The 16,907-nt window shown below is 53.0% G+C and overlaps 1 protein-coding gene across 1 annotated transcript in view; it reads right to left on the reverse strand.

The window, feature by feature from the left end:
* LOC311178160 (scavenger receptor cysteine-rich domain-containing protein DMBT1-like) overlaps positions 1-16,907 on the reverse strand; it is a gene marked incomplete at both ends in the record, with an annotated part of 61,083 nt that overhangs the window by 12,072 nt on the left and 32,104 nt on the right. Inside the window, 9 exon segments of the mRNA XM_084244536.1 lie at positions 6,575-6,889; positions 8,456-8,850; positions 9,990-10,063; positions 10,178-10,207; positions 10,551-11,039; positions 11,041-11,081; positions 13,963-14,274; positions 15,141-15,358; positions 15,995-16,148. Coding sequence (XP_084100662.1) covers positions 6,575-6,889; positions 8,456-8,850; positions 9,990-10,063; positions 10,178-10,207; positions 10,551-11,039; positions 11,041-11,081; positions 13,963-14,274; positions 15,141-15,358; positions 15,995-16,148 — 2,028 coding nt within the window.

Raw genomic sequence — 16,907 nt, forward strand, 5'->3', positions numbered from 1 at the left:
GCTGTATTTGCAAACAAAGAAAAAGCAACTCAGTCAGTGAAAAGAACAAGGAGTGTTTCGGTTTGAACAACAGCGTGGAAAGAAACGAAGTGCGAGTGGGCAAAACCACGTCCTCACAGCCCAGTTGTCCAGCACGTTGCGTCTGAAGCACCAGATGGGCCAAAGCACCGCCAGGCAGGTGGCAGCATGGGCCCAGCTGTCACTGCCCTTGGGTGGACCTGCTGAAGACCACCGGGGAGGGCCCCAGAGCTCCCCAGCCGAGGGGCACTCCTGTGCGCACGGTGAGTGAGGGAACAGGAGGCTCAGTGCTGTGGAAGGTTACGGGCTTCTGTTTACACGGGGGACTGCGGACAAGATATTCAGCACATGTATGTTCATTTGTCAACTAGGAAGGCTGATCATATTTAACTTAAGAAATGTTGAAAACATTACCAGAGGGCGTGTTCTCCTCTGCTGTGGTTGGAGGCACATCTGTGTATAGACAGAGAGCAGGACGCTCAGAAACGAGAGGCAGCACTTCTCTTGTCTTTTCACTGAGATTTACACTGTGGTCAAAATGGTCATTAAGTGGGTTCTTTTCTAACTAGAATGTGGTGCTAAGAAGCTGGTCTCTTTAGTTTAAGCAGCATAAGGGAGACTTTACCAGACGGAGAGGTCACTTCTGCTGAACTGGAAGAGGTATCTACAGAAAAAGAGAAGAAACTTAAATACCACTGGACAGGACTCCTGGGTTTCCATTTTTTTAGACTTTTAAAAAAAGATTTATTTTTATTTATTTATGCATTCAAGAAATGGGGTGGAGGCCAGAGGTGTGGGGGGTGAGAGGATTCACCAGAGACAGAGTGGGGAGCAGAGTAGTTAGACTGACTGAAACACACTGCTGAGGGGAGCAGTGGGGAGACAGGAGAGGTCTGCTGCGCCATGTGGGTCAGCTCCCTGGCCAGGGATCGAAATCATGTTGCAGTGGCTGGTGATAGCTTGATAGTGCTGAGACTTTAGCCCCTGAGCTACCAGGGAGGCCCCTGCATTTCTGTTTTTTATTGAGGCTGCATTAGGACAAACTTTCCATGGAGAATTCTAGTTCGATATATGAAACTCCAAGAAGAGGCACTTAATAGGACAGCAGTTGATGTCTCACCTGCTGGGGCAGTCGCAGTGGTTGAGATTGAAGCTGTAGATGAACAAAAACAAGGCAGCAATAAGAGAGCAGTATCTGGCACACATGCTCTAGAAGATACTGGAGACATCAAGGTGGCTGTCAGGTCATTGTGGCTGTCCGGGCCAGTCCTCCCTCTCCAGACAGGGAGCATAGCAGGCATGCCCACGTCCTCCATTGCCACCAGCCAGCCCTCCACCCCTAGGTCACCACTCTTTCCTTCTCCCCTGTTCATAACACAACAACTCTTGGTTTAAGCTTCTCCACTGTCTGGGGCTAGTCTAACCAAGATTCTGTAAATGGGGGACTTGCTTTCCCCAGTCTATCCTTCCCCTCAGTGGGTGGGAGTGACCCAGGAGAGCTCTGCAGACTGGAACTTTCTCTAGATGGGCAATCCCAAGATCCAGGCTGAGGGGAAGAGGGGGTGAGAGCTGCCTGTGTCTCCTGTACTAAACAGTTGCCCTCCAGCCCAATTTTATCCGTAATAAAGGCCCCATTTTGGTGTTGACTCAGATGTTTTGTTTCTTAATGGCGTCAGCACTTAGAGTAGGGGAGAAACCCTCTCTACTCTCTGCTCCCCCCTTCCTCAATTAGCCACCAACTCTCCATCTGTAAAATTTTTGAACCCAAAGACACACCTGTAATTGCAGATAACTGCAAACAGCACCATTCAGAACTATGTACAAGAGTGGTGACTTGCTACCTCGGGCACCTCTGCCCCCTCACAGAGGGACACAGTTCTGCCCTGGGCACAGCTGGTTCATGGCCACATTCCCTGAATGTTGGGGAAGGTCTGAGGAGAACCAGCGAAAGCCATGGCTTCACTCCCACCATTCTGGCAAAAAACAACATGGTGGCTGGTCTCTAGGAGAACGCTTCACGGATGCTTGGCCTTAGACCACCCTCTGTCCATTGAATGACTCATTGTTTGGGTTTAGTTGGCCGAATTGGCCAAACTAACTAACCTCGGCGGCTGGGCTGCCCATAATTCGTTCGCCTGGTTACCAGGGGTGGCCTGGTGGGTCAGTCATTACCAACACATTTAAAAACTCTAAAGAATCAAAGAACTCAAGCAAAACACAGTTGTTTAATGAGTTCATTGCAAACACTGAATAAAAAATTATAGCACGATGAATGGAGTCCAAAATAATATCAATATTACCTGTGGAAGTGGTTACGGCAACACTCATAGATTCTGGAAATAAGAGAAGATGATTGGTCAAAACTTACCAAATGCAATTTGCTTTTCAGTGAACTTGTTTTCTTTTCTCTTCCTAACACAGAAATCACAGGGCTCATTTATGTAGTCAACAAATCTTGAGTCATCCATCTACTCTGTGACAGGCATTGTGTTAGATGCTGGAGTAGAGCAATTAACAAAACCAGACACGGTTCCTACTCTATCAAATTGTGGCATTAACAAGTGCTATGAAGGACAGGTGTGTGATGCTATAGAACCCAGGACAGGTAGTCCAACCTGGCCGGGGGGGTCCCCTCTTCTCCTGACCCCTGCCACCTTGTGCCTTGCCAAAGACAACTTGAAGCTGACACCACATGGCCCCAAAGCTGTATAATCCTGGCCTCCCCAACCCCCAGCATGATAGGGGGGGGGGGCTTGCTGGCCCATGTGCAATGAGCAGTGGACAGTGGGCAGTGGGCATTACCGGGAGGAAACACTTCTGTCCAGGTAGAAAGTGTGTCTGAATCTGAAATACAAACAGGAAAGTTAAAGAATGGATCAGAGAGCTTTAATGTCTTTCTGATTAGACACAATTCTGCCTTCGCTGGGGTCTCATTTACCAGGCTTTTTTCTTAGAAAAAATAAGGTGTGAGGACTAGTGATGTTCAGAAAGCTTGATGACATTTAATGGTTTCTAGGCCCTTCTGTGGCTGTCAGATTATTGTTAGCATTTCCTGTATTGCCAGGGAGCTTCCTCCATGAGGTCTGGCCATCCCAGGCCCTGTACCCCACCCCCCAAGTCATCATCTCTGATAACAGACAGTCAGCAGGAGGCAGACTGCTCTGTGTGTGTAGAACGTAAGAACAGTCGTCTCTGTGTGTACTTCAACCCTTGAACTTGAAGATTGGGACCTTAATCTGCCTCGTTCTGGGTTCTAGCCTATCTTCTAAGGGAATAAATCAGTCAAGTGGCCCCTGGACAAACAATACAATTGCACTGTCTAGGTAGGACTTTATACAACAATATCCCTTAGATAGACAATAAGAACAAATCGGCAGAAAAATTGTTACCAGTTGTAAGGACTGAATCTGTGGCCAAAATCGAGGTAGGAGCTGTTAAGAAAGTTAAAGAAAATTGCATTTAGAGACCATCCTTGTCAATCAAGTTCCTTCACAAAGAATTTTTTTTTTAATCACCATGTTTACAAATTATGCCCCAGCTGTGTTCATACTTGATTATGTTCTGTTAACATTGGGTCTTCCTAGTCTCTGTCTCATTAAGCTGGGGGAAATAAATGACAGGGGAGGTAATACTTGGGTCTCAGACCCCAGAGACCTTGCTTCTAGTTGTTGCTCTTTGTGTAACGGATCACATGACCTTGAACAAGTCCCTTGAAATCTCTGAGCCACAACAGTTGCATCCACAGGGCCAGTCCATTGAACTCCAGTATCTGCATTGCCTTGTTAGAAATGCAGACTCTCAGGACCCACTGGAGACCTACTCAATCAGAATCTGCATTTTAACAAGATCGCCAGGTGATTTACCTGCACATTAAAGTTTGAGAAGGCGCGGAAATAACTGGCATTGGCCAGGAGGAAGCTAGAAAGTCTGTGTCCTATAAAGGGGATCTGCCCCTGTTCCACCCCAGCCAACGGTGCCCTGCCAAGATTCATGCTACTAGTTATGTCCTCTGGTTTGCCCATCAAAGCCTGAAATCTTGACTTTTATATGAAATCTCTCCTTTTTAAAAAGTAGTACTAAGAAAATAAAATATCATAAGGCAAAACTCTGTTGACTGAATCAAAACCCATTTGTGGTTCAGACCAGCCTGTGGGACACTTCTGGTCTGGACTAAGCTCTAAGGTCCCTTCCACCTCCCGGGAAGTGTTCCTCCATGACAGTGCCATCCCGAGAGACCTGGCGGCTGATTCCCACAGATCCAACCCCAAAGAGGGACCTTTGTTTCTTGTCTGACTTTTCTTGGAAGTGATTTTCTACCCAGCCTAGCAAAAGGGGCCCAGGGTTTTGGAAATCTGAACCGTACTACTTTTATAACTGTTTACAGTCAGAGAAACTTGAGTTGACTTGAGTTGAGATGGTATTTCTCCAACCTACCTGACTATAAAGTGACCATACAAGCCCTAGGATGACCCCAAAAGTGTCCCAAGAGGGAAGTTCACAAAAGGACACATGGGTTGCTGACATTACAGGGCAGGCGGCAGCACACATCCCTCTGGAGAGTGACCACCGGGTGGCCATCACCAGTGCTGGCACGTGTGTGCTTCATCCCAGGATGAGCTCCAGTGTCCTGTGCAGACTGGACACTCAGGCTCTGTTAGGTGAGTGGACCCGCCTGCTGCTGCCAGCTGGCAAAGGCTGAAGTCAGGATGTTGCCCCAGGATCTCTGACTCGAAGGCCTGCGGTGCCACATTTCCACTCGAAAGGTTCCAGAAGTTTGAGAAACGTTGGGTGAAGCCACCAAGTTTATACTGTTATTATTTTTTCCTCTGATGTCTTATTTGTTTCCTCTATATTCCTCCTATAAATGAAACCATCTGATATTTTCCTTTTTCCTTCTGACTTATTTCACTGAACATAATTCCTTTTAGCTCCATCCATGTTGCTGTGAATGGCATTAGTTTACTTTTTTGATTGCTGAATAGTATTCCATCCTTATAATCAGGGGAATGCAAACCAAAACCACACTGAGATACCACCTTACACCAGTAAGAATGGCACAAATCAAAAAAACCAGCAACAACAAATGCTGGTGAGGATGTGGAGAAAAAGGAATGCTCCTGCATTGCTGGTGGGAGTGCAGACTGGTCCAACCACTATGGAAAGTTGTCTGGAGGTTCCTCAGTCTACTAAAAATGAAGCAAAGTTTAGAAAAGATCCCTCACCACAGGACTTGTTGAGACTGTAATGTGCTAGCACAGTGTGAGGTGGTGCTTCTCGGCTCAGAGAGGGAGGTGGTGTTTCTCGGCTTAGTTAGCCATTAAACCTGTAAAAATGTGCCCATCCTGGACTGTGCCACATGCCAATACACACATGGGCCATGTGGCTCTATCACCTCTAAAAATGCAGATCAGAGGAGTATTTTCCCTGAGATGCCTGATGTCCTGTGACTGTTAAAAAAAAACGAGCTCACTGGCCATCCTCATGGCACTGTGACCTGATCTCAGAGATCTGCCGTTACACCTGGCAGGGAGGGGCACATGGGACGTGCATGTAAGGTGAGGCCTGAAGGCTGTTTTATTCAGTGGGTGTGTGAATACCTTCTACTCCTTAGCATGAGATTGATAGTTTCATGCCAGGCAGAAATTCCCATGCTAACCACATACAAGGCAGTCTAGGCGTATGTGGTTTATAGAAAGCAAACAAGAATATGAAATTACCAGGTGAGGTGGTCATTGCTGTGGCTGATGCTGAAAGTAGAAAACAAAAATGAAACCAAAATAAGATCAAGTCCAAACAATAGCCCACCCCCAATAGGGAATTTAAAGATACTTTTTAAATTAAAATATTTATATCTCAACTATACTAAAAGTGGATACAAAATGACTTCTGAGTTGTGAAATTAAAAATGATTGTTTTCTTGGATGAGACTGACCAGAGATGGGGCTGCATGGAGGGAGGAAGCGGGGTTCATCACCCTCATTAGTTAGGAGGACTGTGAGTTCCCCGGGCAGACCAGAAGGCCCCAGTGAAGAGGAAAGGTCTTCCAGAGTGGCGAGGTGCCAGGAAGCACCCCAACTCCGACTCCAGGTTTCTAACGCTGATTCCTCCTTTTCACTTGACAGCCTGGCTCATGGCCCAGCACCGAGGGGCTGTGACAGGAGGTGACCCAGAGCCCGGGAAGGAAGCAGCGACGAGCCTTCACGCGGGGCGTAGGGGGAGGAACTGGGCTGTGCTCACGGAATCCCCCTCGCTCCCCGAACTACAAAGTCAGCTTTAAAGCTCAAACCTACTTTAGCCAAAGACCAGGAACCACAATTACACCCGTGGGTGGTTAACAGAGGAAATATGGTCATTCCTGGGGGGTGGCAGAGACCGAGGGCTCCAAGTGAGCATGTGGGTCTTGGGGCAAGCATAGGGGAAACAGCACACGGAGAGCCCAAAAGTCACCAAGAGCCCCCGGGACCCGTGTCGACATGGACCCTGAGTTTGGTTCATTTCCGGGTCTCACCCCAGGGTCGCGGCCCTGGCAGGCTCGGGAGCAAGCAAGTGTGAGCACCTGAGCAGATGACCCCAGCGTCCTCGTGGTGGCCGCAGTTGTGGATGGACAGGCCCAGGTGCTGGCACTGGCCCAGGGTGGTCTCGTTGCCCTGGCACTGCACGTCGTCCAGAAGGATGCTGCCCACACCCTCCCCGAAGTGGCCGTTCCCCAGGGCGCCGATGCCCTCCCCGCAGCCCAGCTGCCGGCACACCACGTGGGCGGCGCCGATGTCCCAGAGGTCGTCGCACACGGTGCCCCACGCGCCGTCATGCTGCAGCTCCACGCGGCCCTCGCAGCGGCTCCTCCCGTCCACCAGCCTGATGACGGGCAGATCTGGGGAGACTTGGTTATTACCGGACGGCCCGCCCTTCTTCCCGCAGGAGTTTCTAAGGGGCCTTTTCTTTAGTTCTTCCCCTCTCAAACCCTAGATTCCAGCCCCCCAGGAACTCTTGCTTCCTCTTCCAGGCCCTACTGCAGTGACCGGCTCTCCCAGGCTATTCTGATTCCCACAATACATTTTATCCCAGCGTTATCATCTCTGGATTGCAAGCACGGTGTTTATGAGGACAAGGTTAAATATCTATTTTAGAGCTGAGTCATCAAACTGCTCTAAGCAACAACAGACTCAACTCTGCGTGATTTCCTTTGGGCTAAGCGTGTCCATTGCCTGGTTGAGATGCCAAGTCTCAGACGTGTGAGAGACCCAGAGCGAGACAGCCGTCCGCTCTGCAGCCCCCTCCCTAGCCTCAGCCCTGGTTTGCTCAGCCCCAGGGAGGCACGGATCTGCATGGGCACCACCGGCCACCACTCAGGGCATCCACCACCAGGATTCAATAACCAGGACGCCGTGAAAGAAACCGGGGAAGGATTACCGACTGTAGGAGCAGCCTCTACTGAGTCTGGGGCCTCGTCAGTTGCTAAAAGAGAGAGTTGATGTTAGTGGAGGCGAACATGAGTGAATTGACAAACCACCCAAGAGACACTAACGGCCTGGGCGCACGATTCCACGCCGCGCAGCGTGGAGGTGAGAACGTCTGGCACCGTCACAGGGGAGACCGAGTCACAACAGGTAGAGCCTCAGGATCACCTGCCTGGCCAGGTGGGACCCTGGCTTATCTGCCCTAGATGAAGCAACGAGTTTCATTTTCCCGGGAGGAGTCGTCAAGAGCCCCCAGGAGAACAGCCTTTAACACCCCGTGACTTGTTTGAAGCACCATATACTCTTTTGAGAGGAAAAGAAACCGGCCGCACTAAATACTCTTTTGCCAAACTACAGAGGGGGACAGGCAGACCCTCACCCCGCATTCATTGTCACCCCATCTTGGACCCTGGTCCACTCTCCGAGGAACCACTTGGCAGTGGCGGGAACTGCAGACGCTTGTCCCATGTTATTTAGCAACAAAAGGCGGCTGAGGAAGGCTTTAAAGCGTTCGCTCGGTTTTTCCGAATAGGTGTGTGAAATCACCCCTGCTGGCGAGAAGGCCCCCGCTCAGGCAGCTGACCGAGCGGGAGAGTTCACCCAGCCCGGTCACCGACATGTATCTTCACGAGAAATCAGTGACACTGAGACACACAGGAAAACCATCCTGGGAAATAAAAACCATCTGAGGGCTGGGGCCAACCTTCTGGCTCTATTTTGTTCAGAAGTTCTCTTCTCTTCTGAGCCTGGAACAGGCTGTGGTATGGGGTGCACTGGGGACTAGTGGGGACAATGGCTTGGGTCTGAATCTGAGGGGGGTCCTGGGACAAGGGGCTTTCAAGGCTACACCTGCGAAATTTCCAGATGAACCAGGACAAGCCATTCCCGGATCTGCAACCCCAAGCCTCTCAGGTTGACCTGCCTGACAGACGAGACTCCGCTGCTTGGGAGAGGACCCTGGGCTGGGGCTTGGGAAGTACCTGAGCAGACGGCCCCGGCGTCCTCGTGGTGCCCGCAGTTATGGACGGACAGGCCGAGGTGCTGGCACCGCCCCAGGTTGGTCTCGTTGCCCGTGCACCTCACGTTGTCCAGGAAAATGGGGCCGGAGCCATCCCCAAACAGGCTGCTCCTGGGGGCTGCCAGCGCGATCCCGCAGCCCAGCAGCCGGCACACCACCTGCGCCGCCGGCAGGCCCCAGAGGTCGTCACACACCGTCCCCCACGTGCCGTTGTGGCGCAGCTCCACGCGGCCCTTGCACCTGCCGCTGCCGTCTGCCAGCCTCACCTCCGGCAGGTCTGCAGGCGAGAGCCAGGGCAGCTTGAGGAGGTCCCTTCCCACCTCAAGCGAGGGATGTTTCCAGCTGGAGGATTCTAGCCTGGAATGCGCCGGCTTCAGGCCAGACACAGGAAGCCGGAACCTGCCTCTTCTGTTTCTAAACTTCCTCTGGTGTTTGGTGAAGAAAGTCTTTCCCACCTGGGTCACAGAGGCTCTGACACAATCTTCTACTTTCTTTCTTTTTTGCAATGGCCAAGAGAAGGGATAGAGCAAATCCCCCAGCTAAGCTGACATATGGCGCCTGAGCGCGTGCAAACTCTTCCCTCACCCCCACGTCCCCCTCCTTAACCTCTTCACCTCAGACATCTCATTTCATTTAGGAATATCCACTAATGATTTGCTTTCCAACTGCTTTTCCCCTCCTGGATAGTTTCTTTATGGGGCTTCAGGCCACATGTTGGATTAGAGAAGACATGCATGTTCATCACTGACCACTTTTCTTCTCAGAGTGTGTCTCTAAAAATTCCAGACAGTTCAGCTGTGCTTGTAGAGCACAGACATTGCTTTTCTAACCCAGGTCTTTCAAAGGTTATCAGGAAGTTCTCAAAAGAAATTTAAGTTCTCTTTGCTTCAACCTAGAAATGATAAGTCTCTACAGGGGGGTGATGGAGGAGGTTGGGGAGACCCGCCATGTCAGCCACCGCCTGGTCATGCGGCACAGGGCCCTGCAGGGCAAGCTGGTGCATCCCAAGAAAAAAACCGTATCAAATGTAAGAATGGAATGAGTACCTATTGGCTGGAAAGCGGGTGCCTGCTCCTCAGCAGCTGAAGAAACTAAGCACATGAGAGGGAAAAAGAGCACCATGAGCACACTCCCTGCAGACCGCGGGATCCGCTCTTCTCAAATTCACCCAAGTCACGTGCCCGAATATGCCTGAAAACTACCCCCCCAGGCTCTAGTCAACAGGTACCACCTGAAATGTGACTCGGGCTCACAGCTGGGCTGACTAAGAGCAAAACAATAAGCAGCAAAATTGTCACTGGGACTGTGCCAATGTGGCTGTTGGGCTGGGCGTCTTGTCTGGGTCCCAGGGCTCAGCCGCGGCACCCTGGGTCACAGGTCATGCTGCTGGCAGAGGAGCAGGGCCTGCCAGAAGGCCTCTGGCCACCAGGCCCTGACCCGCTACGTTGGGTGGGGGCTGCTAAGCACAGGTCTGCACCTGGAAGGGGTGATAGCACCTGTGGGCACCCACAAGCACCTTCCTCTGGCTGTAGAGCAGGGCTGCATGGGGAGGGGGACAGTGGTCGAAGCTCTGGGGGGGTGGGGATAAGAGCGGCCGGGACCCAGGGCTGGTAAGGGACCCAGGGAGAGGGCCTTGAACTAGATGGCTGGTCACCAACGAGCAGTCACACGGGCGTGAACTCACAGATACCTGCTTGTGCAGCTGCTGCAGAATCTGGTGAGATAAAGGAGACACACAGGACTCATGACTAAGAGCAGGATGGGGACTCACGGGAACAGTGGCCCCTGAGCTCCTAGGGCTGCCCTTTCTGGGCTTCTATGGCCAGTTAGGGGTTGCATGGCCTGGCAAACACGCTGAGGCATCAGGCTGGCAGAATTTGCCATAGTAACTAAAACAGCCGTGCCAGTTAGCAGGTCTGTGTGTGGATGGTGTGTCTGGAGCGTGGCTGAGAGCTCTACATGGTATATCTAATTTAATTCTCTCAGCAACTTTATAGGCACCCTTACTTTGTTTTACAAGGATGAACCATTGAATACTCGCCCACATATCAGCAGGCGGACGTTTCAGAGTTAGGACAGAACCCCTCTGTCCTGGGCCCAGGGAAGGTCAAGATCATGGGGGCAGTGGCAGACTTTATCTGCAGATGCCAGCCTGGCCGGGGCAGCCCTGTGACTGGTCCAGAGAGGCCATGCTCACCTGAGCAAATGATGCCGACGTCCTCGTGGTGCCTGCAGTTGTGGGCGAACCAGTCTCCGTGAGGGCACTGGTCCAGGGACGCCTCGCTGCCCGTGCAGTTGATGTCGCCCAGGAGCATGCTGCCTGACCCGGGGCTGAAGCTGGCCCCCGGGAGCACAGACACGGCCAGGCCACAGCCGAGCTGCCTACAGGCCACGTGGGCGTCCTCGATGGACCAGCTGTCGTCACACACGGTACCCCAGGTGTCGGCGTGGTAGACCTCCACTCGGCCCTCACACCTGCTCGACCCGTTCACCAGCCGCAGGCCCAGACCTTGGAGGACGGTCCAAACAAGGACCCCATCAAGCCTCATCCGAAGAGCCCATCTCTCCTGGCAGTCGACACTGACTTGCTGATAACGAATTATCTATTAATTCCATTAATGTGTGCCTTGGGCACTCCTTCCAGTGATTTTTGAGGTTGCAATGGGTTAGGTAACGCTTTTGTTCCTTTGCCCGCTGGTATCACACAGCGGAGAGAAGGGGCCTTCCTGCTCCCTCTGTGTTCTGAAGTCTTGGTTCTGACATTCAAGGTTGACACTTGGTTGGATTGTTCACTAAAAACCATCATGTGCCCAAGAATTGCCGTGGGTGTGTGCAAAACTCCTGCATGTCCTTGGCATGTGTCGGTCAAGTGACGACAACAGCTCCCTGTCCAGGGAATGTGCAGGACAGTCATTGAAGACTGAACCCCGTATTCAAAGGGAAGTGTTACAACAAGAGGAGGGACTGGATATGCTCTGAACACAGCTGGAGAGCTCACAGCAGGAACGGATGGAGATGTGGGCCAGCAAGGTGCCCCTAGCCTTCCCAGAGGCTGGTTTTCTTACCAGCCCCCATAACCTTTTTTTTGTTTTAAATCCTAACTATGTTTATTTTGCCTTTAATGTGCTCGGTATTGTTTTGGGTACTAAGGGAGGGTTCAGTGGTGAATAAGACAAAGTCTCTGCCTCAAAACTCCCACCTCAAGACATTGAGGCACAAAGGTACATTAAAATGTAGTTACTAAATTAATGGAGAGTTGGCACCAACGTGGACCTAGCGATGACACAGATTAGAAAACAGCCTGGTTTATACATGGAGCAAGTGAGCGTTGAGGACAGAACTGCCAAGTGGCCCTCGGGCTGCTCTGTGATTTAGAGACGGCCCCTGGCACACTCACGCCATCACTTGTTACACTCAGCTGTAAATGGGGGGAAGATGGATGTGGTAGCAAATCCATGATGTGGCTGCTCTGGGATTCATAATTTCAGGTGGATGCGGCTGGTCATGGCAAGTCCCCCGTTTGGCTGATTTGGAGCAATGAGGACATTGCAAGGATTAAGCAGGGTGTTGATGGATTGCCTGGAAGGGCTCAGACTTCACAATGCCCAAAAGCCTTTCTTGTATCTCACAACTTCTTTCCTCTCACTTTCCAATCACAGGTTTTCCAGGTGAGGCTACATGTTCCCAGCCCTCCTCGGCAGCAGCCATTTCCGTGGCTGGAGGCCATGGAGGGGGTGTGTCTCCCCCAGCCATGCTGCAGTTTTCTGAGCTAACCCTCTACAAAGGGAAGGCAACTGAGGAATGAGGAAAAGGTTACCTGTGTATGTGGGCACCTCTGTAGGTTCTGGAAAAGATGCTGAGGACAGATAGAAAAGGAGACAATTACACATCTTGATAAGTGTCAAACAGATCTCACACTCAGTCGGCTCTTGGTGGACTCTGTACCTCAAAGACCATCTGGTTTATGGCTCCAGTGGAGTCCCTCTTTCCAGCCTGCTATGGTGTGAGCACAGGGACCCCAGCCCCATGGAAGCATGAGGAAGTCAGAGCACTTGGGTGGCGGGTTTCTTTTTAAATAGATACATTTTAAAGTAGAGAAAGCATCTTCCAGGGATCGCTGCTCTTCAGCATGGTCTATCCAGGGGTAACTTGTCTTTGCCAACACAGGTTATACTTAGCAATTAAGAACCACAGACATTACCTGAGGCTGGGTAGCTTCCAGCAGCTGAGGCTGTTGCATCCTGCAGGGAGGCTGAGAGAGAGAGAAATCACAGGTGAGGGGTAGTTTGTGTTCCTTCATTCTTCCTACACCCGTGGGGGGAGACTGGCTTATTTGAGCCAGAAAGGTACATGTCTTGTTCTGGGGAGAAATTGCACCCAATCTGGGCATCTAGAATGGCCCTGAGTTACCATGCTTACAAACACTGGTTGTGTTTGGGTTCATTTCTGTCCAGCTGCCCCACACAGAAATATAATTTTTGTGGTTTTGGAGGCAAATTGTGGCCCTCGAGATGGTCCCTAGCGTGAGTACCTCTTGCTGGTTGCTTGGGCTTGGTAATTCCTCCTGGTGTGTCTTGCCTCCCAGAGTCAGTCAGTTTGCAAAGGGCGGAACCACAGGTTTATCTTAAGGACACGCCCTGGAACTTGGCTACAGGAGGGAGTGGAGGGGCCTGGAAGCCATGAGGCCAGGTCAGGAGCTCCAGGACAGGAAGAAAGTTTATAGCTGCTGCCCTGTGCCTTGTCTCGTCACCTGACCCCCATCTGCAGCTCTGCCCAGGGCCCCGGCCCCACCTGCCAGCTCTCAGGCCCTCCCTCCTCTGCCGCCACTCGGCATGCGGCCTCAGCTCCTGCTTGCTCAGAGCACCGATTCTGTGCCTCGCTCAGAATGGCAGGTCCAGCTGGCCGGCACATCTGCCAGCGAGACCTGGGGCCTGGGTAGCAAGCCGGAAACGCCTCTGGGACGGAACTAGAGAGGAAGAGCCCCGGGCCAGGCCCCTCAACCTTCAGGGACCCCCAGGACAGAAGGAAGTTGCACCACAGAGAAGCTCCCCTCAGACGTGAGTCTGCTCTCTGGGGGCAGCTCGGCGAGCGGGTTTCACACGCGCTGCATGAACCTGCAAAAGCTTGCGCGTCTGCCCGTTCTGACTGGAGGATGTTTCAGGTGCGCGTGGCGGGAACTGACGGGACCAGAGCTCACCTTTCATGGCCATTTTAACACTGTTTTCCCGCCCCGCGCCTGTGCTGCCGTCTTGTGTATGTGGGGCAAGGCGTCCTGGCTCGCCCGCGATGGGGTGACAGGCGCCTCCTTGCAGGACATTCATTTACGCAAAAGGAGCGGGCCCATGGCAAGGAAGTAGTGAGAAATTGTAGAGCAGGAGCAGGAGGGTGTGGGGCTGAAGCTCAGGCACCAGCGCCCTGGGGAGCCAGCGCAGCCGGCTGGAAGCTGCCCCCGCGCCCCGCCGGGCCCACCTGAGCAGATGACGCCGGCGTCCTCGTGGTGGCCGCAGTTGTGGGAGAACCAGCCGCTGTGCAGGCAGTGCCACAGCCGCGCCTCGGTGCCCGCACACTCCACGTCGTCCAGGGCGATGGGGCCCAGGCCCCGCTGGAAGCTCGCGCGCCCGGGGGCTGCCACGGCCGCCCCGCAGCCCAGCTGCCGACACACCACCTGGGCCTCCCGCAGGTCCCAGCCGTCGTCGCACACGGTGCCCCAGGTGCCGTTGTGGCGCAGCTCCACGCGGCCTTCGCAGGGGTGGCCGCTGCCGCTCAGCCTGAGGGCCACGTCTGGGGGAGGGACAGCGGTCACCGCTGGGCCGCCCCTGCAGCTGGACCTGGGCTCCCTCCGGGTCATCAGCTCCAAGGGCTCCACTCACCCCGGGGAGGGAGCCACAGGCCTCGAAGGGCAACAAAGTTCCCGCGGCCTCAGTCTCTGATTGTGTGTGTGTGGGGGGGGGGAGGGGGTTAGAAAGCCCCTCCCAGGCGGCCTAGGAGAGGGAGGTCAAAGCCCTGGGCAAGGGGAGGCCCCAAGCAGGGTCCTGCAGCCCCAGAGAGGAGGCGACATAAAGCACAGACAGGGGTACTGCCCTCCCCTCTGGACTGAGCCACAGAAGGGCAGGGACTTCCATCTGCCTTGTTCTCCCAGGACCAAGAACTGAGCCCGACGTCTCCTTGTGTTTGAGGAATAAAAGAACAGAGCTTTTGAGGGGAATTAATTCTATCTTTTCCCTCTGTCCCCTCCCGTGCTCCCTCCCTCTCCTTCCTGGAATAGTCACCCCAGGCTACTATGCTCCCGTGTTATTGAAAGCACCAGAAATCGCGGTGTGTTAGGCTTCAGTTACTGATCCTCTCACTGCTGTCACCCTTGGGCCTTAGGAAATGTGTCTGGCTCTTTTCTGTAAACAGCACAGCAGTGTGAATGGAACTGGTCCATGTGCGGCATCCACCAGGTGTGTGTTCTCAGCCCCATGGATGCGCCCCACATCAGATGTATGTGGGGGCGTGCTCCCTGGCACTCTGGGTGTTCACCCCTCTCCCTAGTCAGATCGGGGGGTGAACTAAGGACAGCAGGAACCCCTTGGAATCCCCCAGCGCTCGGGTCTGGCGTCAGCCATTCAATCCACTGTCAGTACCGGCGGGCAGGGAAGACCTACCAGTGTTGTTCTCATCTTGCACCAGAGACTCATAGGAGGCATAAAAGCCGACGTTGGTGATGATGTTGTCGCTGTGGAAGATCACCGTCAAGCGATTTGAGGAGGAGGTAAATATTGGGGTTATGCCAGAACAGAACCTCCCCAGTGAGAAGGATTCGCTTTGAGGCCCATCAAAGATTTCGATGAAGTCGTAGGGGCAGCCGTAGAAGTTCTCCATCCTGTGAAGGAAGCGTGTCCGTCAGGCTCAGCCCGCTGGCTCCTCCCTGACCGGCTCAGGCAGGGCGGGCGTGAACCCTGCCTCTCTTCCTGCAGGTCGGAGGAAATGACCGTGTTGATGACGTAGGCAGTATATTTCCTCCTGTTTCTAGAGATTTTTAGTTTTTAAAGCTTTCGTTCCATTGCATTTTCTGAGTATGGGGCAGAGATACAAGGAAGAGGAGTAAGGAGTATTGACGGGTGTGTTGGGCTAAGTGCACTTTTCCCCACCCGGGCCTGTGTCTCTTCATTCTGGCAACACTCCAGAAATATTGCCTCCAAGGACACCCTACGTGGGTGCCAGCCTTGGAGGGACTTAGGTGGCCCCCACGGATGGGCACTGATGTCCTGCCCAACCTGTGGCTGCTACGAGGGGCTGTCAGACTCCCCTCAGCACACCTGAGACCAGATTCCTCGGACAGAATCGCTGGGCTAGACGATCTCTGTGCTAAAAGTTCTAATCAATATTACAGACTGAGCTTCCTAGATCTTCACTTTTGGAGAAAAGATCACTTTTTGGTGGGGGGGTGGGGTGGGGCGCGTCGTCTGTATAACCGTGTCCACCACGGTGAGGGGGCAACGCGGGACTGAGTACTCACTCCACCACTTCCAAGGTCAGTTTGATGTGAGCCGCGCTCTCCACCTGGATGTCCCAGGCACACACCACATTTGTGGGGTACTTTTTAGGATACCAGGGGCTGGAGAAGGCGCCCGAATGATTTGTGAGCAAACCACCACACTGGAAATCTTCATCTGCAAGAAACAGCGAAGAAGAGAGGACACTGACCCGCGGGTGTTTTTAGAGGGGCTGAGAGGGGAGGGTGAGAGCAGAAGCAGGAGACCTGCTCCAGGGCTCCCTTAGTGGGTAGCTGCACACCTTAGCTTTGCAGATGGCAGAGCTGCCAGCACTGTTTGGCTCAGGAGGTATTTGCACACGTCAGACTGACAGTGCAGGGACGAGAAAGTGATGGTGAGCGTGTGGAAGGGCGGGATAGCCCAGGTGTCCGGCAGGTGGCCCTGGGGTGGGCGGGGTGACACTGCCCTCCCCACATTATCTAGTTATGTACATGGTAAATCAACCCAACTTGAAGGGGGAGAGGAATGTAAAGACATGGGCCCAGAACGTCCTTTCTCAGTCCTGCTGTGACGAAATAGCCCTTTCTGGAAGCCCCCCTGTGGCAGTATAGCCGAGTCCTGGCTGAGAGCAAGGCCAAGGCTCCCTAAAACACATCCAGCTGATGCCCTGAGGACAGGGCCTGGGGAGGGGTTCCGGCCCACTGTTGGGGTTCCCTCGTGTAAGTGGCAGAGACCCTTTGTGGGTTGCCGCACGCGCTCCAGGGGAGACAAGGCAAATATGAAACAGGTGACATCTAAATAAAACTGAAGTTCCTGTGAGGATGCTATCACCAGTCAAGTCTGTGGAAAACACACAGGAAAAGTGATACCTTTTAGGAGGAAAGATGTCTATTCAGAACAGCCCCTTAAAATACTAAAAAACAGTGGCTCTCTCAG

Source organism: Talpa europaea (genome assembly GCF_964194135.1).
Source record: "Talpa europaea genome assembly, chromosome: 10".
In the NCBI taxonomy this organism is placed as follows: Eukaryota; Metazoa; Chordata; class Mammalia; order Eulipotyphla; family Talpidae; genus Talpa; species Talpa europaea.